The sequence below is a fragment of the Anomaloglossus baeobatrachus genome, chromosome 11 (assembly GCF_048569485.1).
Source record: "Anomaloglossus baeobatrachus isolate aAnoBae1 chromosome 11, aAnoBae1.hap1, whole genome shotgun sequence".
Classification (NCBI taxonomy): domain Eukaryota; kingdom Metazoa; phylum Chordata; class Amphibia; order Anura; family Aromobatidae; genus Anomaloglossus; species Anomaloglossus baeobatrachus.
The window spans coordinates 126241728-126266068 of NC_134363.1; the positions used below are offsets into that span (position 1 = coordinate 126241728).

Sequence of the window (24341 nt, forward strand, 5' to 3'; positions counted from 1 at the left end):
GCCAACTGTCTGGCTCCACCCCACCTGGTGTGGACATCAGCCCCTGGAGGGAGGCAACAAGGATTTGCGTGTGTGACTGATGTGCCTAACCGGGGTGTGGGGTGTGTTGTTGCAGTTCCTGTGACGTCCTGGCTTGTCCAGGGCGCCACATTAATATGTGTCAACGATATAGCTAAAATATAGAGGCAAACCCGTGTAAGGATCTGCTTTATCCCACCTGTAACTAACATGACAAAGGGAATCAGTTATAACAGGAATGTCCCATTAAAGGGAATCTATAAGCAGGATTTTGCACCCCAAACTATGCACATATACGGCAGCTCTTTCAAAGACAAATTCAGCAATACCTTGACATAGCCAGTCCTTTCCTCCATTCCTGATAAATCAGCATTTGAATTGTAAATGAAGAACGGGGTAGGGAGAAAAGTTGGAGGGAGTGACAGAAGCTTCAGATTTTATATCCTCTGTCATTCCAGCTCTACTCCCTACCCCATGTCCCCTCCTGCTTGACTGATTGCTCCTTTGCCTACAGTCACAGATGCTGTCAGTCAAGAGGGAGGAGGCGCCTCTGGGTGAAGAATAGAGCTGGAGTGGTGGAGCCTTCAGATCTAACATAGTCTTCAACCTCTTTTACATATCAAACATAACCTAGAGTAAAAACAAAATGCACAAATCCCCTGCAGTAAGTAAATAAGTAAATAGTAGTGGTATATGTAAATAATATAGGGGACTTACTTGACACTATTTTGATCCAAAAAAGCATGGAGGCCATCCCTCTGTGACAAGCTGTACCCAATCAGACCATTCCTATCTCTTGTATTTAATTGCTTTAAGTGCCAGCAGGCTCCAGCATATGCGGGGAGAGCAGGACCCAGGCCTGACTATCTAAACACCTGCTGTTGGAAATTTATATAGACTAAAGGACCCGTCACACACAGAGATAAATCTTTGGCAGAGCTGTGGTTGCAGTGAAATCATGGACATATTGTTCTATTTGTACACAGCCACAAACCTGGCACTGATTGTCCACAATTTCACTGCAACCACAGATCAACCACAGATCTGCCAAAGATTCATCTCTGTGTGTGACAGGGCCTTAAATGCACAGCCCAAAAAGAGGGAGCCACGCACAACAAACTAAAGCAAAGAAATGATCTGGAGCATATGTTGATATAAGTGCAATGTGTACGATCATGTTCACATTGTTGTCATTAACAGATCCCAAACTTTTTATATATGCATGTAGCTCTTTAAAAGAGAAGTCTGGCAATATCTTTACATGGCTAGTTCTTTCACTCGGTAAAGGCCACGTCTCACTAAGCGACATCGCTGCTGAGACACGGTTTTTGTGATGCAACAGCGATCTTGCTAGCGATGTCGCTGTGTGTGACATCCAGCAGCATAGGTAAGGATGGTTGACCTCGGGGAGATCAACATCCAACACATCGGAGACACCATCACATGTTTATCAACGCAGTGACACTAGAACAAGGCCCCCTGGGAAAATATGCAAAACAAGAATGCCGCGGAGACACTATCACATGTTTCTCAACGCTAGCAGGAAACTAGCCAGGTCTTTCACCGGGAAGGAACAACCACGGGAAGGGCAGTCTCCAGTCAAGGAAACCGCCTATACCAAAACATGGTATTCATCCTGCCAGCGTTGAGAAACATGTGATGGTGTCTCCGCGACATTCTTGTTTTGACATCCAGCAGCAACCTGGCCCCTGCTGTGAAATCACTGATCGTTACACAGTGTTCTGGTTTATTTTCTTCAAAGCCGATGTCCTGCTGGGCAGGACGCATCGCTGTGTTTGACACCTACCAACAGCCTCCTATACAGGTCGCTCATCGTTATACAGGTCGCTGATCGTTACTGCATCTTTGGTAAGGTCTGACTGTGTGACATCTCACCAGCGACCTCCCAGCGACTTACCAGCGATCCTTATCAGGTCGCATCGTTTTCGGTATCGCTGGTAAGTCGTTAAATGTGATGGGGGCTTTACTGAAAAATCAGCGTTTGAATTGATATGTAAATTAAGCTGACGAGATATGGTATATCTGAAGCCTCTGTCACTCCAGCTCTATTCAGTCAAGAAGGAGGAGGCGGCTCTGGGTGCGGAATAGATCTGCAGTGACAGAGGCTTTAGATCTAGCATAGCTCTGCAGGTTAATTTGCATTTCAATTCAACCTTGATTCCTCAGTAATGAATGGACTGGCTATGTAAAGGTATTGCTGGATTTGGCTTTGAAAAAGGTACATGCGCCGATAAGTAGTTTGGAGGGTGAAATCCTGATGACAGCTTCCCTTTAAGTATAATAGTAAACACCAAGGAATCAGTGCCCCTCAATAGTAGGATATGATAGAAATTAGAGAATCTTTTTTAATGACTCGATGGCGATCATGACGGATCATTTACACGTTCTCTTTCAAGTTTTCTTCTTGGAACGTGTTCACCTGCGCAGCCAAAAGTGAAATATTAAAAAACAACATTGACTAATGTAAAAATAATTCATGAGAACGGCTAATGAACAAAAGCTTTAATGAAGCATCTGTGTCGCATTTCGCAGGTTATTCCCCAATGAATCTCATTAGCGCGTTGTGTAAACAAACGGGGTGTAGTTCATTTTAAATTCCCACACAGGCTGCAAATGTCGCCAGGAGAGCTGAGAATAGAGCCTATCAAAATGAGGTTTGTTTTCTGTCTGTCTGGGTGGGTGATAAATGGCATTCGGAGATGCTGACAGCAAGAGCCATGTAATCGCCAACCAATTTTTTTTTCCCTGAGCTTGCATTGTTTATTCAACATAGCAGATGGGAATTTTAACCATTCGCAGTCTAGAGGCCTCGAGCTACATTGTCATCACTTGAACACATTTGCAGCATTCAAGAATATTTTTATGTTTATATTTTTTCCACTTTTTTTAGTGTCTTCAATACATTTTTTTATTTTTATTTTTCAACAGCAAAATTAACATCATCTTTTGGAATTATTGTAAATATCAAGTAGGACATGCATTTCTAGATATTTTTTTAAAGGAAAGTGGTCCTTGCCAAAGTGTTTATGTATAAAGTAGACATCTTTGTGGCCTGAGCACGCTGATTTAAACTTAACCCCTTATCAACATATGACAAACTATTACGTCATATGCCGACTCCCTGACTTTGATGCGGGCTCGCAAGTCAAGTCTGCATCAATCCTGGCTGATGATGGCTGTGATATTCAGCCATCATCTGCCTCCAACAACCGTGGGTGGAACAGAACTCTGCCTGTGGCTGTTAAACTGTTAAATGCCGCTGTCAATCTGTGACATTTACAGTGCGCCAACAGGGGGGCTTTTCATTCTATTCACCGATCAGCGCAATGAGTTGCCATGATAGCCTAAAGAAATGTCATGATGGTATTTTTGACTTACTACTATTCATCTAAGCTGACAACAGACCACGTGCTGTGCACATCAGACAGTGTACAGCACTCAGGGACAGAGCAGGGATGAGCCACTGAAACGGGCATCACTGATGACACTTCATTTCAGAGAGGGGCAGAGGCTGTGTCAGTGACTGCAGCCTTTGCTCCTGTTGACACTTTGTTTCAGTATCCCAGTATGCACTGGGAATTCTCAAATGAAGAGTCATCAGAGAGGAAGTGGAAAAAAAGAAATAGAAAAGCAGTTAAAAAGAGTAGTGAGGGAACGATAGGGAATTTGTAAAGCAAGTATATTAAAAAATAGCTTAGATTATGAAATCACATAGATAGGGAGTTAGGAGGAAAATAACTTTTCCTTCAGACCAACGCTTGAAAGACTTTACAATGTACCACTAAAATAACTTAGAAACTATTTTATGTGGTTCTGGACAATATTTATGAACAAAGATGTTCCTCAACCTATTTTGATAATACCTACAGCTCTATCAAGGCAAGATGGTATTGAGGAGTACATGTTCCAATGATTACAATTTTACAATCTCATATACATACGTTTTGTAGTACCAGTTTAGTAGCGCTTTTTGTATACTTTATACAGTGTCTGCTGATTCCAAAATTTCCTTGACATAATACCAATACTTTTCGCTGGTTTACAATTTTTTTCTAACTATCATTGCCAAGTAAAGTATTACCATTCTTTCTATACATATAAATAAGGAGGGGATGATGGATGATGGAGTCAACTGTGGTTAAGATTAGGACCTTTAGGAGGTTGGAAAATCTTGGGCACAAATCAATTACACATAATAGAATTTGGGAAATCTTCAAGTTCCCTTTGGGTAAGAATATGTAGATCAACATAAGAACAACTATTATGAACATATTGGCCCTGATTCATTAAATCTGGAGTTTTGCACACCAGTCTTAAAGGGTTGTATATTTGGATATCTTCATATCTCACCATCCACTACAGCTTTGAGCGTGAGACTACCTTCATTTTATAGCTGGTCATCTTGGCTATCTCACACATAAATTTGACTGTCAGCTATTTAGCATATGATTAGTTATGCAGATTATTGTCATGTAACTGCATTGTTACAGATTTGATCCCGGTGTTTGAAAAATAATATTCTTCCTGTATACTACAAATCGCAACCTGTTCTCACATTCCATAATAGCCCAGTGTGTTATTAGGTTGATGCCCAAGTGAAAAGTCCCTGGTTTGAATTGAGGAGCAGCCATGAAGATTATTTTCCAAGAAAAGAGAAACAGAACCATCCAGCTCATCGATAGCGGTCTCTCGGCCAACAACATTGCTAAACTGCATCATGTGAGGCCATGACAGTTGGAAAAATACAAAGTGAAGGCCATTCATCCATTCAAAAGCCAAGATGTGGACATCCAGGCAAAATATCGGTGTCAACCAGTCGCTCATCACAAGGTCTATCAGGTTTGGCGCGACAAACACAGCAGTGAAGGCGGCTGGTATGCTTCATAATAGTAAGATCACAAATGTTTATGCAAGCACCGTGCAACACATGTTACACAAATCTGGAATGGTGGTCCGAAAAAAAGTGAAGAAACCTCCACTTCAATATCGTCATAAGAAGAGTTGGCTCCAGTTTGCAGAAAAGTGGATAGCAGATGATTGGAAATGGGTGATTTGGAGTAATGCGATGAAAGTCAATATACTAGGCTCTGATTGGTGCAAATGGGTCTGGAAGAAAGAAGGGAAAAAGGGGCTAATGGATTGAGAAATTGAAGTAACTGTCACATTTGGTGGAGGAAATCTGATGATATGGGGTTATTTCACAGCCAAAGGAAGTGGATACTTGACCAGGATCGATGGTGGTCTCAGTGCTGAGCAATAAGTGAGTATCCTACAAGACAAGTTGCGTCATACACTCTAGTACTATAGGTACGAAAATGATGACATAGTGTTCCAGCAGGAAGAGAATCCGAAGCATACATTGGGTTTGGCAAAGAAATGGTTCAATGATAATGAAGTAGAGGTGCTAGATTGACCCCCATACTCAACCCAATTGAACACATGTGGGTAAAGTTGAAGAAAAAGCTGTATACATACCCAAGTGAGCCAAACATTATACACCAACATTGGGAACATGTACAAGAGACCTGGGATCAGATTTCGGTTGAGACATGCTTGAATATGATCGAGAGCATGCACAGAAGGATTCAGGCACTGTTGAAAACATAAGGTGGCTTTACAAAAGACTAACAAATGAATAAACATAAAAATTTTGATTTTTCAGGAGCAAAACAGTATCAATGTGGTGAAATGACAAGAATCTCCATAACTAATCATATGCTAAATAGTTGTAAGTCAAATTTATGTATTAGATAGCCAAGATGATTTTATATAATATGAAGTTCGTCTCACGCTCAAATCGGTAGTGGATGGTGAGATATAGAGCCTGAAAGTCAAAAGTTCAAAACATTGCTACCCTTTTGCTTGTCAGTATAGTATAATACCCAGCATAAAATAAAAATCACAGACAATCCGGTATCTGCGCTATTCAGGTCTTCTGGAACCAGTGTCACATTGGCTGCAGTGCTCACACTGCATAATGATCAGTGTCTTCTAATGGTTGTTCTTCACTTACACTTCCTTCGGGACATCCAAAGGGAGTGTGAGATCTGCAGCCCATTATCAGTCATTGATTGGCTGCAGTGCTCTTGTGTCACAACGATGTCACGTGAACCCTGGTAGACACAGTGCCGACATCATTGGAGTGTGACCTGTGCAGTAAGTGAGTATCTGTTATTTTATTTTATACTGAGAAATATAGTATTTAAGAAAGGATTTTCCAAGTAGTGGACAAACCCTTTAAGGAAATGTGCACTTGAGTAAGATGCACCATCTCTTAATGAATTTGGCAAGCCTTACAAATGGCATGCACGTCCGCCAATAATGTTACTCCAGGAAGGGTTGGCATATATTTCTGGCAGTTCACTGTTCATTTGCATGAAAAGTTTGGGATATGTCAAGACGTTTTACACCAGAAAACTGGCAAAAACTCGGTCATTGTTTCTTCAATCAAGGATGACAACCATCCTCTATCATTGTCATGAAAAGTCAGGAAGAATATCAAGGCTCCACATCCTTCTCTACCACCATCATCACATCACAACTGAAACCCAAAGAACAGAGGAATATTTTGATTTATAGAAAAATGTTTTATTTTTAGTTAAGCTTCTTAAACAAAATACAACGGAACCTCTCTGTACTAATTAAGTGTATAAAACAGTCATGGTAATTGGTAAAAATTCCACAATTTATACAATTTATTTCTACCTTTTACCACTGAGCAGAATTTTTATAACAAAATAATATTTGTCTCTAATGTTTTAAAAGCTGGCAGCCTGAATGTAACTTACAAGGAAGACTTAAAAATAAAAAATAGCACAATCTTTTGACACCCCATCAAAGTCACCGGCACGAGATATTTGAGAACAGCACACTGTTTCTCAACTGGGCCATAAATTCACAGGTCTACAGTCTTATCTAAAATGGCCTTGAAATTTCACAATATGCATGTTCTTGTGTTTTTTTATGTTGGCCTCATTAATCACCAGTTTATGGAGTTTGTGTCTTGGGGAAGAGGGTGTGAAAGCATTAGGTTGCACACTTAAGAAATAAAGTTGTTGTGGCATTTCCTGAAGGGAACTGGAGGTCATTCAGCCTTTTCCTGCTGTGGGATAAAGATAGACAAAAGGAATACATTTCAGACTGGCATAATAATTCCTGAGAGAGAATCAAATGTGGGCATTTATCATAAAGAATAGCCGAGCCAAAAAGGCTAAGACAAAGATACCACTTATATGTTTACATTAAGTGACAAAATCCAGGACACGAAAGAAACCTTTCAAGAAAACAGGACAGTAAAAAAAGTATTGAAGGGTGGTTTGTTTTTTTGTTTTTTGTAGCTCTAGGTTAAAATACACTGATAAGCAAAATGAACTTTTGACTGGTATCAGAAACTGCGGAGAGAAGGGCACATAGGGTCTTACCCGATAAAACCAAGAGATAAGAAATAAAGGTGCACTCACCTATAGATGTTGTGAGGAGGTCACAACACCTAAAATCACATAATCACAGGTAGAAGACAGCTGCAGCCCCGCAGAAGTAGAGATGAGGTTTTTTTTCACAAGAAAAAACGGGGTTCACCGCCGCACTTGTCACCATAACAATAGGAAGTAATTAATCCGTGTCGTTTATTGTAAGTACATATACAGGTCAACACATTTCAGGGGTCTCTGCCCTCTTCCTCAGGACAGTAAATCACTTTGTCCTGTCTTTAATATACTGTCCTGAGGAAGGGTGCAAAGACCCCTGAAACGTGTTGACCTGTATATGTACTTTCAATAAACGATACGGATGAATTACTTCCTATTGTTATGGTGACAAGCGCTTGTGAAAAAACTCATCTGAACTTTTGACTGTCAGGCTCCATAGCTTACCATCCACTACAGCTTTGAGCATGAGACAACCTTCATAGACAATCATCTTGGGTATCTCTTACATAAATTTGAGTGCAGATATTAAGCACATCATTAGTTATAAAGATTGTTGTCATGTCACTGCATTGTTACTGTTTTGCTCCTGATGATGGAAAATATTTTTTTCTTCCTATATGCTACAAATTACAACCTGTTCTCACATTCCCTAATAGCGCAATGTTTTATTAGGTTGATTCCCAAGTGAAAGATAACTGTTTGAATCAAGGGGCAGCCATGAAGAAAATTTCCCTGAGAAAGAGAAACAGCATCATCCAGCTCATTGATAGTTGTCTCTTGGCCAAGAAATTTGCCAAACTTCGTCTTGTGAGTTCATGACAGTTGGAAGAATATAAAATGAAACCCATTACAAGAAGCGTATGCTTCGTAATAGTGAGATCACAAATGTCCATGCAAGCACCGTGCAATGTACGTTACACAAGTCTGGAATGGTGGCCCGAAAAAAGGTGAAGAAGCCTCAACTTCAATATTGTCGTAAGAAGCGTCAACGAGAGTTTTCAAAAAATAACAAAAAGTGGACAGTAGAAGATTTGGAACAGGTGATTTGGAGAAATGAGATGAAAGTCAATAGACTAGGCTTTGATGTGTGCAAATGGGTCTGCAAGAAATGAAGGAAATGGGGTCAACGGATTGAGAAATTGAAGGAACTGTCTAATGTTCGGCAGAGTAAGCCTGATGACATGGAGTTGTTTCACAGCCAAAAGTGTTATAAACTTGACCAGAATCAATGGTGATCTCAATGCTAAGTTATATGTGAGTATCCTACAGGACAAGTTACTTTGTTCACTTGAGTACTATGGGTATGAAAAGGCGACAGTGTTCCAGGAGGAGAACGACCCGAAGCATACGAAGAGATTGCTGATTAAATAGTTCAATGACAATGAAGTAGAGGTGCTGGATTGACCTCCACAGTCCACACATTTCAACCCAATCCACCACTTGTGGGTAAAATTGAAGAAAAAGCTGTATACCTACCCAAGAGAGTCAAGCAATATGCAACCACATTGGGAACTTGAAGAAGAGTACTGGGATCAGATTTTGGTTGAGACATGCATGAACCTGATCAAGAGCATGCCCATAAGGAATCAGGCAATGTTGAAAGCCAAAAGGTGGATTTACAAAATACTAACAAAATAATAAAAATTCAAATTTAGATTTTTAGGAGCAAAACGGTAACAATGCAAAGACCTGACAAGAATCAGCATAACTCATTATAGGGTAAATAGTTGAAAGTCAAATTTATGTATGAGATAGCCAAGATGATTGCCTATAAAATGAAGGTCGTCTCACACTCAACGCTGTAGTGGATGGTGAGATTATATAATAATAATAATAATAATAATAATAATAATAATAATAATCTGTAAACAGTCTAATGAAAGAATTGCATTTTTTTGGAAGCCACTAAATACATCAGCTCAGGGTGCAAAAAAACAAGCTTTCACAAAGCTCTATCAACAAAGAAACTGAAGTGGTTACTGGTGACAATTTTTTTTTTTACAAATTTGCAAATTGTTTTCACCACTTGAGTAAAAGACAAATACATTTTGGCATTTCTGTAATTGTACTAATCTGCAGAATCTTATTTCCAGGTTTTTATTTATTTTTTTACTGTATAAATGAACACTGTAACAGTGAAACCCAAATAAATAATTGCGGAATTAGATTTTGGGGTGAGGGGGGGTCGGCAAACTGAAAGTATTTTGAATTTTTCTCCCTCTTTCCAGTACAATACATGATAAAATGAATGGCATCATTTGAAAGTACAACTAATTTCTCAAAAAACAAGCCCACATAAAGCTATGTAGATGGAGAAATAAACAAATGTATGGCTCGTAGACGACTGGCGGGAAAAATTTAAATCGCCATGTTAGGAAGTACTCATGGTCTTGTACAATATATACTTAAAAAATGTGATTACTACAATATCAATGTTATCTTTCATTAGTTTAGGCAAGTTTATTACTAGTTTAAACCGTTTTATTTTCTCTTATTTTAGAACAGAAATTCAGGATATCGATAGCAGTTCAAGAGGCTGCAACTTAGTGAACCAGAAACCAGAAGATGTAGACGAAGATGAAGATGAGGATCTAGAAGAAGATTATGAAGATGGAAGCTTGACGGGAAAATCACAAGATGAAACTGTTTCACCTACAATGGAGACCCAGGAAGCGTATGAAGAGGATGAGGAAGATGAAGAACCCACATCCCTTTCTATGAGCTTTGATCACACCAGAAGGTCAGTCATCCTTATGTAGCTTCAGCTGCCATGCTTAACATCCATGATTCATTTCCATATTTCACTGTCATTACTGTACACTGATACTAATGGAAGGGAACAATAAAGTCTAAAATAAGATGTCAATTATTTGCATCTTGAACTATACCTTTATCTAAAAAATATTTACTGATTTATTTATTTTTTTATTTTTTGAATCACCAAAGTCCAATTTTTTACAGCAACATTGGCAAGGAAGGAGTTTTACAGCATGATTAGAAAACCTAGCAATTTTCATTTAGCTAGCAATAGGTGAACTATAATAGATTCTTATTTGTTAGTCTATATAATAGATTATAACAAATTTTCCAAAATACTTAAAGGGCTATTATAAAGTTATTAAATTGCTTTAATTAGTTAGACAGCATAAAGATAAGCAAATTTGCAATTGATTTGCTTTCTCTCCTGCATGGAGCTTTTATCTTTCATAGTGAACAGCTGGTTTCCAAATAGGTTGGCCACCGGTGCCTGCTCAGACCCTGACAGTGGCAGTGTACAGTAGTTACTTTTCAAGAGGGGCATTATCTCCTAACATACTAGTCAGCTATCTCCAGTCCATTGATTTATATACATCCCTCTCCCAAGCAGCTCCAAACCGGGTGCTCATATCATTCCTGTGTAATCACAATCCTATGTCTCCTCTGTACGGTTGTAAGATCTTATATCTGCACAAAGGAGACATAGGCTGTGAACAAGATCTTGGATGGACCAAAAGATAGGCCTTCTTAAGGGTTATTGCAGATATCCGTTCAAATCAATCAATCTCGGAACATAATGCACGGCCTGGACATGGCTCTACCAACCTGAGCGCCACAGCCTCATAGAAATATATGAAGCTGTCATTCACCAGTCAGTTGTAAATTCAGTCCTCTAATAATTGAATCTTGGGGCAAGTCAATGACTTGACGTGACTCATGTTTTGACTGTTCACCCAACAGATGATTTCTCTTTGACCAGCACTGGTTGTAGTTGAACTGTGGTCAACAGATTGCGAAAACAATTCAAATTTATGTAGACTTATTGGACAAGAAGACTACGATTTTACAATTTCCTTCTAAGCATCACATATTAGTTATTCAAGCTAAACATCTTACAACTTGTCACCATTGTCTATCATTCACTGTAGAACCTTCATCATGCTGTGGTATAGGATCTTATGTGTTGCTTGTTTCTGTCTTAATCCATTTCAAAGCTTTCTGTCCTGGACTCTTTGTGCCCGTCCTCCATGCATGTGGCTTTTGTCTGTGAACACCATTACATGTGCATGCATAACACCAAGATATTATAGCAAATTTGCAACACTGGCTAGCCTGAATAAAGGCCAGACAAGCTAATGAAGGGTCATCCCCTTCCCCTCCCCTGGTCATTGGTACAGGTGTATTGAGGAGGAAGATGCCCGTCTGTTAGATGTGGAGCAGATTCCGAATTTTGGGAAGGGGCTGGACCTTCGCAAAACAGCAGAGGAAGCATTTGAAGTAAAAGATGTGTTTAATTCCACCTTAGACTCTGAGGCATTTAAAGAATCTCTGTACAGGCAGGCTAAAAACCAGGTAGGTACAGAATAATCGCATTTACAGTAGCTTTCTACCTACAATGCATTGAAAAAAAAGCTTTAAAAAATTGTCATGTAAATTCACTAGCACCTTTAAATTCCATATTTAAAGGGTGGTTCACTACTCAGCAAGAGTGGCCACATCCCTGTAAAACTGATAGGGAAGGCTCTTTCTAAATACCTTGTTCAGACAATTTTGCCTGTGAATGGTGCTATTGCGGTCCTCTCATCCCCATGAAGTGACCCCCCTGGGCTCCGTGAACTCTGAGATCCGGTGAAATCACATCAACTTTCAGTTGATCCGACATCACCGAGCTCGATCCAGTTTTCCTGAGGGAGTTGGCTGTAGACAGTGTTTTATCGCTCATCACATCCCAGCGCCTTAGTCCAGAATCACTCCTGCTTGTGGCGCTCTGCAGCGAAGGAGAGGGCGCGCAACATGCTGGGCTGTGATGAACGGTGAAATGCCACTCACAAACCAGTCAGTCAGGAAGACTGGTGCCGGATTCGGTGATGTTGGATCAACTGGAAGTTGACATGACATCACTGTATCTCAGAGGTCATGGAGCCCGGGGGTTACTTTATGGGGATGAGCAGACCGCAATAGCGCCGCTCATAGGCAGAATTGGTGATCAAGGTATTTAGAAAAAGCCTTCACTATACATTTTACAGGGATGTTGCCACTATTGCAGAGTAGTGAACCACCCCTTTAAAGCTATAATACAAAGCATATATAGGTATAACACATGCACTTTCAAAATTATGCAAAAAATCTGTACAGAACTGTAGAAATTCTTAAAAAATATATAATATCTTAGGAGTCCATTCTTCAAATTTAGAGTCTCAATTTCTCTTTAAATGTGGCATTTTTTAGCTGTTGGTGATACATTGATGAAAAGAACAAGATAAAGTTGCAGTGATCAAAGTTTCTTCTTCAAGTTGATTATAATTATAACATGTAATGTATCAATTTGAAATAAAAAAGGAAAATAGACAAACTTTTTGAATTCATAGTTCATCGCAGTTGGCAGAAAGAAAAAAAATCTGTTACTTTGTGTCGTCTACTGTTTTAAAGCAAGCCATTTGCATGTTTCTGTTAAGTGTCTGCTAATTTTGCTCAATGTACTAACTGTCTATGTACAATGGTCTAAAAAATAAACCAGTGAACATGGTATAACTTCAGATATATATTTATTACATATCAGTAGAATAAAAGAAAATAATGGGGTAATGGTTCCGAGTTTTGCCATGACTGATGATGCACAGGCTCTTGTGTATTTGTATATTCCCGATGATCAGTCATTTTTACCAAGCATTCCCCTTATGAACACAGAGGACAGGTCAATCTTAACAGGGTTTTCCACTACTTTTTAACCCACTTGCCATATATCATAGTTCTTCTAAACAATACCTTTTGTAATATACAGTGGAACCTTCGTTTACAACAACAATCCGTTCTGGGAGTGTGCTCGTAAACCAAGTTACTCGTCTAGCAAAGCAAAATTTCCCATAGGAAATGACTGAAACTCAGACAATTTGTTCCACAACTTGTAGCAATGTCCCATCCTGGTCCTCTATTTTGCCATTCCACACATGCACAAACACACACAAACACATATATTATGCTCATCTATCCTCCGTTCCCTCGGCGGACTGTTCCCTGGTTCTTGTAGTCCGCAGGTATGTGTATCCGGTAACCGATGCAGGAGCTTCTGCTGTCAGCGCTTCAGCAGCTGACGTCATATGCATGAGCCGCTTGCCTCTAATTGGCCAGTGCATTGACGTCATATGCATGAGCCACTTGCCTCTGATTAGCCAGCGCGCTGACGTATCAGAGGCAAGCGGTTCATGCCTTTGACGTCAGCGCACTGGCTAATCATAGGCAAGCAGCTCATGCGTATGACGTCTGTTGCTGAAGCGCTGACAGCGGAATCTCCTGCCTTGGTCAAGATGGTTACCGGACACACATACCTGTGGACTACAAGAACCAGAGAAGAGGCCGCCGAGGAAACGAAGGGTAGGTGAGCAGAATACGTGTGTGTGTTTGTGCGGACTGCAAGAGAAGGTCAGAGCGCAGTGAAAGTACAGAACTGGAAGTGTGTGCGGTGAGTATTTGCTCGTACAGCAAAGATTGCTCGTAAACCAAGTTACAAATTTACAGCAAGCTTTGCACATATAGCGAAATACTCGCACACCAAGTTACTCATAAACCAAGGTTCCACTGTACTTGAATTGGATATATAGCTTCTATGAGGGCAACTCAGCAGGGATCACATAGCACTGGATTGTTATGCAGATTCTTCTTCCTCCTTTGTTATGCTTGATATGTCCTTTTCCAGCACAGAAGTCAGACAAAGTGAAAGGAAGTTCTCACTGGGCTCCTGATGGGGTGTGTAGATGTTTTGGAGTGAATCCCAATTAGTCTCATACAAACTAAGCAAACAGTTTCTTTCAGCAGTAACAACAGGGGCCAACACTTAGTGCAGTGCTACAATCAGCATTTCAAAAGCAAAGGGTTTAGGTAATACAATCACTGACATGTACAGCTGAAATTTGCATAACAAACACAGTGACAGGGCTGTACTGGCTATCTGGCTATCTGGCAATTGCCAGATTCACTGCTACCTACCCTGGGCTGCTCTGACACTTGGTATCCCCCAATATCTTCAGCAGCACAGGATGGAGAAGGGAGGGGGCATGCTAAGTGCTGGCAAACAGGCTGCAGCAATGCAGAATGGAACTTGTATTAGCAAACAGGCTATGGGGGGAAGAGATCAATTTTAAACATTAGAGCTGCTGCTTGGAGACACCAAGTGATGCTATGTGTATGATAAAAGGTTTATATTACTGTAATAAGAGTATGAATGCATTTAGTTGCACATAATAGCACAATTGATGAATAAAAAATGAAATGAGTGAGGGTAGTGGATAACTTCTTAAAGGCCCCCATATACTAATGTCAATATAAGTGGGTTCGGACAACACTGTAATGTGTAAGGGGATGCCGGCTAACTGATTGTCCCATGAGATGTCAGTTGGGCATGTCAGATTTTGGGCTGCCGATCACATTTTTTCCCCCCAGCGATAAGCCACTTGCTGAGTTGATAGGCAGTGGCTTTCTTAAAGAGAATACTGGATCGATCAGCCAATTGGGTGCTCCTGGGTATGTGAGAGTCTACTGAGATCATTGTCAACCAAACAAATGGCCAGAGCATCGTTCAGCCAAGAGCGATCTAACTTGTAGAACCGCCTTTAAACCGAAGATGCTCAGAGTGAAATGAGCTGGATCTATAAAGAGGTGCATGCCTGTCAATAATGTAACACATTTTGGGCTGTTTTAAAACTAGATAATAAGTCTATTCTTGCGATTAGCATGTGTTCATTTGATTTGCTTTACTTTTCCGGTGGTGATATCTATCGCAAGTTGCAAATTTTGTTGCAAATATGGCCATGTGTTCCATCATTTCTAAACTTTCAATGCCACAAAACCTGTGGATATGAAAAAATAAATTCCCCTATGTATCCTTCTTTAATCTTTACTAGTCAAACTGCAATGGTCTCAATAATATGCTGTTCTTCATACAGTGGCAGATCTTGATTATAGCCTACTATTTGGTTGAAACTTTGGTGCAATGAAAAATCAATCTCTTCCAGCTACTGCATGTTTATACGACTTTTTTGCTATACAGTTCTTAAATCTTATTCTTAACATTTGTTCCCATTTTTATTTCTTTTCCCTTAGGCTTATGCAATGATGTTGTCTCTTTCTGAAAATACTTCTCTTCATACTTCCCACAACTCCCTGGATGCCTGGTTGAACATGGCCGGAGCAGCATCAGAATCAGGAGCTTTTAATCCTATGAACCATTTGTAAAAAAATAAAAACATACAAAAATGCATAAACACAAGTTTAAATGTTACATCACCCTTTCTGCAATGTGGAAGATAGCTAAATGGAAACAAGAAGTCACTAAGAACCAAGCATTTGGATGTTTGCTGCAATTTGCATCTGTCTGGTGATACCTCTGTTCATTTTTTTGTGGATCCTCTCCAAAAAGTTCTACATTTCACGCATTCACTCCACCATGTACATAATCCTACCACAGATATTTGCATAACATAGGCTTTTGAATCACTAGAAATATCCTATCGGCAGAAAATAGACGGCTGGTGGGAATGTTTATGGTGCTGTACTTAATCACAGGTTCAAGATATAATTTAGGCTTCTCATAGTTTTAGATCCAAATAATTTGCCACCCAGCTCACCTATGTGCCTGAAATTGAGTAACTAAGAAATCTAATCATAAGAATTGAAAAAAAGAAATAAAAAGTTGTCGAATAGTTTAAAGAAACTTGTAGGCAAGTGATAATTCCTTAACAACGATGATGAAGTTTTGCGAAATTGGAGGATTTGAATATATAAAGTAAGAGCCATTTAATCTTAATTACAAATTTAAAAAAAATATATATATTTCATTCTGGAAAATAAATTTTAAAACTTTCAGGCTCACAATTTCCCTAGACTTGGAAAACTGAGTAAGCCTACCAATAAAAAAACAAATTTTAGGGTTTTTCACAAATGTTACCAGAATTTTGAATGGATTTAAGGTGTAGCTACGAGTTATTAAATTGGATCTAATATCAAGAAGCCACTCCCGCCACTCCACAAGACAACAGTACCCAACGGAGATGGGATTTTTCCAAATTAGCAGAACATACTTTTTGGAATTTTTGTATTTTTCCTTTTCCGATGTAGCTTGGAAGAATTTGAAGCTGCTATGGTGGCAATCTTGTTTCATCTTGATGATATTCCAATCTCAACATTTATAAGACATTCCTTTCATGGCATAATAAATGATTGGGGGGGGAAAGCTTAATGTTATTTCCATGTTGTTATATTTTAAATTATTATTCGCTGGGGCCGATAAAAACAAAAAAAATGTAATTTGAACTAAAAAAAAATCTTAATCTGTATATATTTGTTGAAATTTGCCCCTAAGATTTGTTTCTTATTTACTTCGATAACAGTATTTTTTCATAAAATGTCATTATTGTGAAGAAATGTTAATATAAGCAAATAGTGAAGGACCAAAACAGAGTAACAAAGGTTTTGTGGTGTTTAGAAAAAAAAAATTCATGTGCCAAATAAGGTTATTCTTATCAATTTCTGGTTGTCATTTGCCGATTACAGCATTTTTAGTATTTAGTCTCTTTCTTTCACTAGATAGATGCTTAAAGCTGTGATCTGTTCTCATTTTTAATGACTACCGCAACTGAGATACTCCAGGACAATCATAAGTTTGTAAAAAATATTTTTTGTTCTTAATTATTATTTTTATTTTTTTTTTTGCCTAAGTATTGTATTTATTTGTTATTTGCTGGGGCGGGTGTACAAAGACCATTTAAGTCTTAAAAAAAAAAAAGTATGATTTTTCTAAAGGTTCACGTAGGCAAATAGCAACATTGTGATTTACAGTAACTTGTTTCACAATTTCATGATGATGGGTGCCATATTTCTTGAATATGTCACTGTCAAGAAGCTCAAAGACGCTTAAAAGCACTCTGTAATGTACTGTATTAAAAGCACTAGACACCTGGTTGAAAAGCAAATGTAAATATGTAGGAGTGTGGAAAACGTAGTGAAATAATGTATACATATCCCTTTAACGAAGGCTTCAAAAGTCAATCATTTTGACGGGGATTTTTTTTGGTCAAGAGCAGCATTGACCCACGTCATCATTTCACATACAGTTCTCATAATGGCATTTCAATTATACACTGGAGTGGAAACCTAAGCACCCCAATCTATATTAAGTAAATTGTATGGATTTTGAAGGCATTCTGGGGTTTTTTTTTGCTTGTTTTTTGGGGGAATTTTTGTTGGTATTTTTTTCTTATTTAACCTGAAAAATTTCAAAGCTCTACCATCTAGTAAGGACAGACAACATTCGACTCAATGGCTGATTCTAAGGGTACATGGCCGACCAAAGCCTAATAATAATGTGCTAGAAGTTTTTTTAAAAGGAACTTACAAATCATGATTTTTTTTCTTTACCAGCGTGGTATTTTTGATAACTTCACAAATGGTAGGAATTAAAAAACTAACCCAAAAGGTTGTGTGGTTTTAAAGAGAAAAAAACCCCAATCAAATAAAAACAATACTTTTAGAACTCCACTTTTATGAGTTTCTTGAAATATTGAAAATTTGTTTTACTCTAATACCTAAACTATATATATGTATATATATGTACGGTATATACAGTATATGTGTGTATATACAGTATATATATATATATATATATATATATATATATGCTAATCAAGAAAATAAAGGGAACACAAACAACAAAGTGGTATTTTAGTGTTCCCTAAGTATAGATATAGATATATATATATATATATATATATATATATATATATATATATATATATATATAATGTATAAAATGTGTCATATTCATGCTCTGCCATTAGGCAATTTATAAAATTATAACAATATATTGATTAAACAAGAGGAAATCCTAAATGTAATAGATAGTAAAACAAAACCAAATGCTTTCCCTTTGGGAATTTGCTCTAAGTATATTACCCTTGATATTTTTCTAAATGCTTAATGAATTATCGGTAAATGTAAAACCTTAGATTTAAAAAGCAGGTCAGTATTATTAATACTAATTTACATATGTGTTAATTTAGTGAAATAAACACATTTTCCAGTAACCAATATATTATAGTTAGGGAAATAAAGTCAATTATTCCAAAAAGTAGCATTTAATTAAATCGAAAAGAGAAAAAGGAAGTGATTCCATAAAAAATTTAAAGAGGTTGGCAACTACTTTTACATTGATGGCCTATCCTTACGTAGGTCATTAATTTCTGATCAGCTGGGATCCAACACCTGGCACACCCGTCAATCAGCTGTTCTCTGCACCGACGGCAGTAGAAGGCAACAGGAAATGCTCAAGTTCCGGAGCTGCCCCGTCTTCTAATAGCAGCCGCGACCAGGCCCATCCGCCTCCTATTATTTAGTGCAGTACCTGACCGTGGCCGCTACCAGTTGACGGCGCAGCTACAGAACTGAGCATTTCCAGCTACCTGCTGCCGGCACCGAGAACAGATGATCGATGAGGGAGTTGGGTGTCAGACCCAGCCGAGCAGACATTGATGACCTATTCTAAGGATAGGCCGACAATGTAAAAGTAGTGGACAACCTCTTTAAGGCTTCATGCTGTTTAACCTGGAAGGGACCCAAGGTTAAAAGTGAACTGTCAAGTAAAACTATTCTTTACAAGATGGGAATTACAAAAACAAAATTAAATAGTTGTCAACAGCCCTCTGCTTTCTTCAGATGGCAGTTTCCACAAGACCACAACAATAAACAAATAGTGTTCATGTGTGTGTAGAAATCTAATTACTGATCAATATTAGTGATATTAATATTTGTACGGACTTATTAAGCCAATAAACAAAAAAGTATCATTTTATAAACTATTTCTAAAGATATAGTAAAGTCTGAATGTCAATAATTTACCGTTTTCTGAACCTGTTTTTCACAAATTTAAAATTGAATGAATCTTTATTCATTACTATGGTCTTAAAGGCAATTTAGGTTTTTCATTGAAAACGTCTCCAGATAATTTTTAAATTCATGACTAAAGTATTACATTACTTTCCTCAATTATATGCCCAAATGGGGTAAAGTAATATTCTTGTCAGTTAAAATGAAACTTTTATATGCGTGAGTGCACTTAGAGCACATTTAGACTTGATCGGCTATATGGGCAGGATATATTCTGCTCACACAGGATAATGTGCTGCCTAGAAGGATAATATTTAAGCAAACTTGTAAAATCAACAGAACTTAAAAATGAGCATTTTGCTTTTTTGTTGAGCAAAAAAGACAGATAATCTTAAAGTGAGCATTCCTGGGAATGATCTTCCCTGATTATCATCCTGTCTAAATAGGTATTTAGACCTTTGCAATATTGTCCAAGATGGCACATAAAATATGTTTTAAAAGAAAAATTACTCTCAAATTGATTATTTTCAAACTGAAAATATATTTATCAACCCTTTTTTCAATAGTAATTATTTTTGATTTGTGAATTATGTACCCAATCAGGTCCCAATATTACAGATGGAGATTAATCTATCAACTGTGCTTTTTTATAGTTATCTAAAAACTTCTGTTCAATAATTTTCCAAATAACATGCTGGTAGGAAATTACATGATATATTAAAATAGAATACAGCATCCTAGGGGGTATATTCAATGGCATTTAATTTATCAGAAGAAATGTGATGTTTCGCCCTACAAAATGGCTTTTTCAAGCATTATTTATGCCTGAAAAAGCCCATTTGTAGGGCGAAACGTCGCATTTCTTCTAATAAATTAAATTACAATGGAAATACCCCTTGACATGCTGTCTTCTATTTTGGTATGATTTGGCCAAGTGAATCCCTTGGAATGACCTGCGTCCCTACCTGATTAAAAAGTTGTTCTACCTGTGGTGCTGTGGACACACCTATATACTGTAATTACATGATATATTGTCTGACATTAGTGAAATTGAAAAAAGTCTAATAATAAATTCAGATCAGTCAGGACACATGCACTTATGTTAATAGATTCAGTTCACAAACTTAAAAAGATGATAGTTTCTGTAGAAAGACATTTAAAAACAAAAAGGCTATAAAATGTGGAAAATATATATATATATATATATGCAAACCCAAATGCATTTGTTAAACCGATTCAACAAATTATGTAAGACTGAAAACCACAATTCTGAACATATATATATATATATACGTACGTACGTACGTACGTACGTACGTATGTATGTATGTATATATATATATATATATATATATATATATATGTGTTTATTTATTTTATTTTATTTATTTTTTTTCATTTTATTTTCTCAATTGGGCCAATGTCCTTACAGCCATTGATATCAGTAAACATTTTTACTAAATTACTTTTTTTCTTGCATTTTTTTCCCTCCATCAAATTAATGGCTTCATCTCCACAAAATCCTGTCCTTCATATCCATGCTCTTTAATCTGGATGAGGGAGGGTGTTCTTTTACAGATTACTTTTCAAAGTTCTCTATGAGACCGCGGTAAATTTTCAAGAGTTGGGTGTTTATAATAGACACAATAAAAATAAAATATTATCTTGTATCCCTTGTTAAAAAAAAATGTACATTGCGGGGAAAAAAAACAAAGTTGTAAATGTCTGAATTTCATTTTGGTGTTTTTTGAGGAAACTGATTTTGGAACAATTCAATTTGTTTGTTCCATTTCCCTCTGGATTGTATATCGCTTCTGTTATGTTCATAGGCAAATCTGTGCATGACTGGTGGGCTAGCCGTCAATGTGTCTGTTTGTGAATTTTTTAAAAGAGGAAAATCGAAAAAGTAAAAAAATAAAAAAAATAATAATTATAAAAAAAAAAAATCTGTAGATGCACTTACTGTATATGTGATTAGGTTCTTTGTCCGGGACTTGATGCTTCAGCTGCCAATGATATAGAAAAGACAGCTGTTAATATGAAAAATTTTAAAAATCGCTTATGTGGGAAAATATAAAGAAAAGATATGAAGTGTAGAAAAAAAATTTCAAAAAGCGATTTTTTTTTTTTTATTTTATTTTTTTTTGTGGGGAGGGAAAAAATTCTTTTTGATGCTTGTGATAAAAAAACAAAATGTACTTGAGTAGAGAAATTCCTTAAGATAATGAATAAGAAAGCTGATTTTGAGTTTAATGCTGTAGAATAGGAATGTATACCAAATGTAATCTTTCCAATGCTACAATGAATTTATACATGAGATTGATATGCAATAAACCTGTGTGCTTTTTTAAAACCTGTTCTATTTAGTGATTTATTTTAGACATATTTGTACAAAATTAAATGCTAAACCTTATAATCATCGGCCAAATTCAACATCCAGAAAAGTATACCGTAATTACATCCACTTACAAGCCTGTATGGATATGAACCTTAATGTATAAATGAGTTTTTAATTTTGAATTTGCAAAATAAATGCCCTCAGCTATTAACTTTCCTCACATTCAAATTGCACACTTCATACATTCTTCATACACATGGTGCAAAGGAACAGGTGATGATTTTAATTACTGATGCACTTTACTTCCTCCTTGCTGATGGCAACTGCATTAGTAAATAAAGAGGTAAATAAACATATAGTCACGGGTTGTGATGGGATCAATAGGAACAGGGGAGCCTAAACTGTCCCTCAGGCTAGGGGAAGCCTCGCTGACCCTGAGTCCAAAGGTATGTTTGAAGGTGATGATGTTTGGGCCGCCTTCCTTTCCCTAGCTCCTGAATAACCCAGGCCTAGTGGCCCTCCCTTCCCCCAGGAGAGGACCGTGACAGGAGTGGTTGATCCCACACAAATAGACAGATGTAAACCAAAACTCAATCTCACCACAGTCACTCATAGAGGTATAGACAATACGTGATCGGGAGGAAACTAAAAGAAGGGAGGAAATAATCAGACACCAAGAGTGACCCTGATCACAAAGATAAGATTAGCCTGAAGGTGATGATGTTTGGGCCACCTTCCTTTCCCCAGCTCCTGAACAACCCTGGTCTGGTGGCCCTCCCTCCACCCAGGAGAGGACCGTGACAGGAGTGGTTGATCCCCCTCAAATAAAGAGACAGATGTAAACCAAAATTCAAACTCACCACAATCACTTACAGAGGTATAGACAATATATAAAGAAAAGGAAGGGAGGAAATAGTCAGACAAGAGTATTTTCACAACATATCACACAGCCCACAGAAGTTCACAAGCAACTGGATATGAAAGCACAAGGACTGGGATCGCTAAAGCTATCATCGGCATGGAAGACCAGGTTCCACCGTTTAAAAAAGGGTGGAGGCAACTGTGATAGGTCTCCTGCAACATGTGACTCAAGCAGTAATCTACACTCTAGCAGAAATTAACTCCTGCAAGCCCAATTACTAACAACAGCACAGCTGGTCAACGCCAGAGCCTGTCTATGCAACTCCAAAACAGTATTGTGTGAAGTATCTGACTCTGCTGTGTGAACAGTGTCAGAAGTAGTCCTGACACTCGGCGAGTCTTGAGGCAGACGCTGTGGGACACATATAATTTAATATCTTATCCAGTCATGGAATGACAAATTTTGTGTGTGTGATTCATTATCTAATAAAAGCCTGTGATTACAACAGACTTTGATTGATAGAAGAAGGGTCTTAATTCCGCGCCAAGGACTCAATGGATCCAGGAAGAGATTAATGCTTCTTTAATAACATGCACAAGTCTACGTGTTTCTGGAGACACAGCTCCCTTCATCAGGACATTGGCAAGAGAACATCAAATCAATGTCCTGATGAAGGGAGCTGTGTCTCCAGAAACGCGTAGACTTGTGCATGTTATTAAAGAAGCATTAATCTCTTCCTGGATCCATTGAGTCCTTGGCGCGGAATTAAGACCCTTCTTCTATCACTCTCTGTTATCAGCCAACTTTGGGACTGCTGCCTGGACCTGGATCTTATATATGCCTGTATAGTGGTTGTGACTGGCACAACCATTATAGGTGTGTTTTTATTACATATCTTCCTCCCTTTTTGGGGTAAGACCCTATTGCGCTTTTCTTTCCACAGTTTCTCATCTACAACAGACTTTGCACAGTTATACACAAGAAGACTGTGTTCTGAGAACGGTGTGACCACACCATTCAACTAACAAGTCTGAGGAATGGTGAGTGCAATGTGGGCAATCAGGTCTACATAATCAATGACCCGGCTGTTGCTCAACATGCCTGACCAACCTTCTTTGAATTAGAAAACAATTGACTAAGTTTTGTAAGTAAAAAAAACACATCATCCTGTTGTATATGATGATGTCTAAGGTAGACATAAGTAGATTTGCCTTGATATTGGCAGGGGCGGATCAAATTATTGATCAATCATTTGCTAAAAATCTCAATTTGCATTATAGTACAGTTGGAATAATTGTGAATTTACACTAAAAAAATGTTTTTTGCATGACATTCTTGGGCAGTGCTGGCTTCCCCCTCTTTGTTATAAGTGGACCTGTGTATTTTCGGGTTTGGACAGACTTTAGTTAAAAGTTCGTTTCAGGTCCCAGCCTTGACCTGAACTTGTTCCTGAACCCCATTTAAGGGGTTCAAGGTCCGGGAACAAGAAAGGGGAAGGAAGAGAAAGGAAAGATTTTCTTTTTGTTTGTTTCAGGATTATTTTTGTTTGTTTGGGGTTTTGTTTTGTTTTTTTACACACAGCATCCGAAAATGTTGTTTTTACCTCCACTACGCTGAGCATCGAGCGTACTTGGGCACCCCGATGCTCGATCGAGTGGTCACCATATGAACAGCACCCAAACTCAGACACTGACTTTTTTTAAAAGTCCATATTCGGGTTGAACCCCAAACAGCCTGTGTTCGGTACGAACCTCGACCTTTACCGTTAGGGTTTGCTCATCTCTAGTCATCTTAGATATTACTTTTCAGTATGTTATTGAGCCAC

At 38.0% G+C, this 24341-nt stretch overlaps 1 protein-coding gene across 8 annotated transcripts in view; it reads left to right on the plus strand.

The window, feature by feature from the left end:
- Nucleotides 1-21653, plus strand: part of PRDM16 (PR/SET domain 16) — an 869912-nt gene extending 848259 nt beyond the window's left edge. For 6 of the 8 annotated variants that reach the window (XM_075328421.1, XM_075328422.1, XM_075328423.1 and 3 more), the window contains 3 exons: nt 9967-10206; nt 11621-11795; nt 15540-21653. In XM_075328421.1, coding sequence (XP_075184536.1) covers nt 9967-10206; nt 11621-11795; nt 15540-15671 — 547 coding nt within the window. In that variant the 3' untranslated portion in view covers nt 15672-21653. Of the gene's footprint in view, nt 1-9966; nt 10207-11620; nt 11811-15539 lie in introns of those variants that run through there. The other 2 variants (XM_075328427.1, XM_075328426.1) reach the window with 2 other exon arrangements.
- Nucleotides 21654-24341: the final 2688 nt, after the last annotated feature.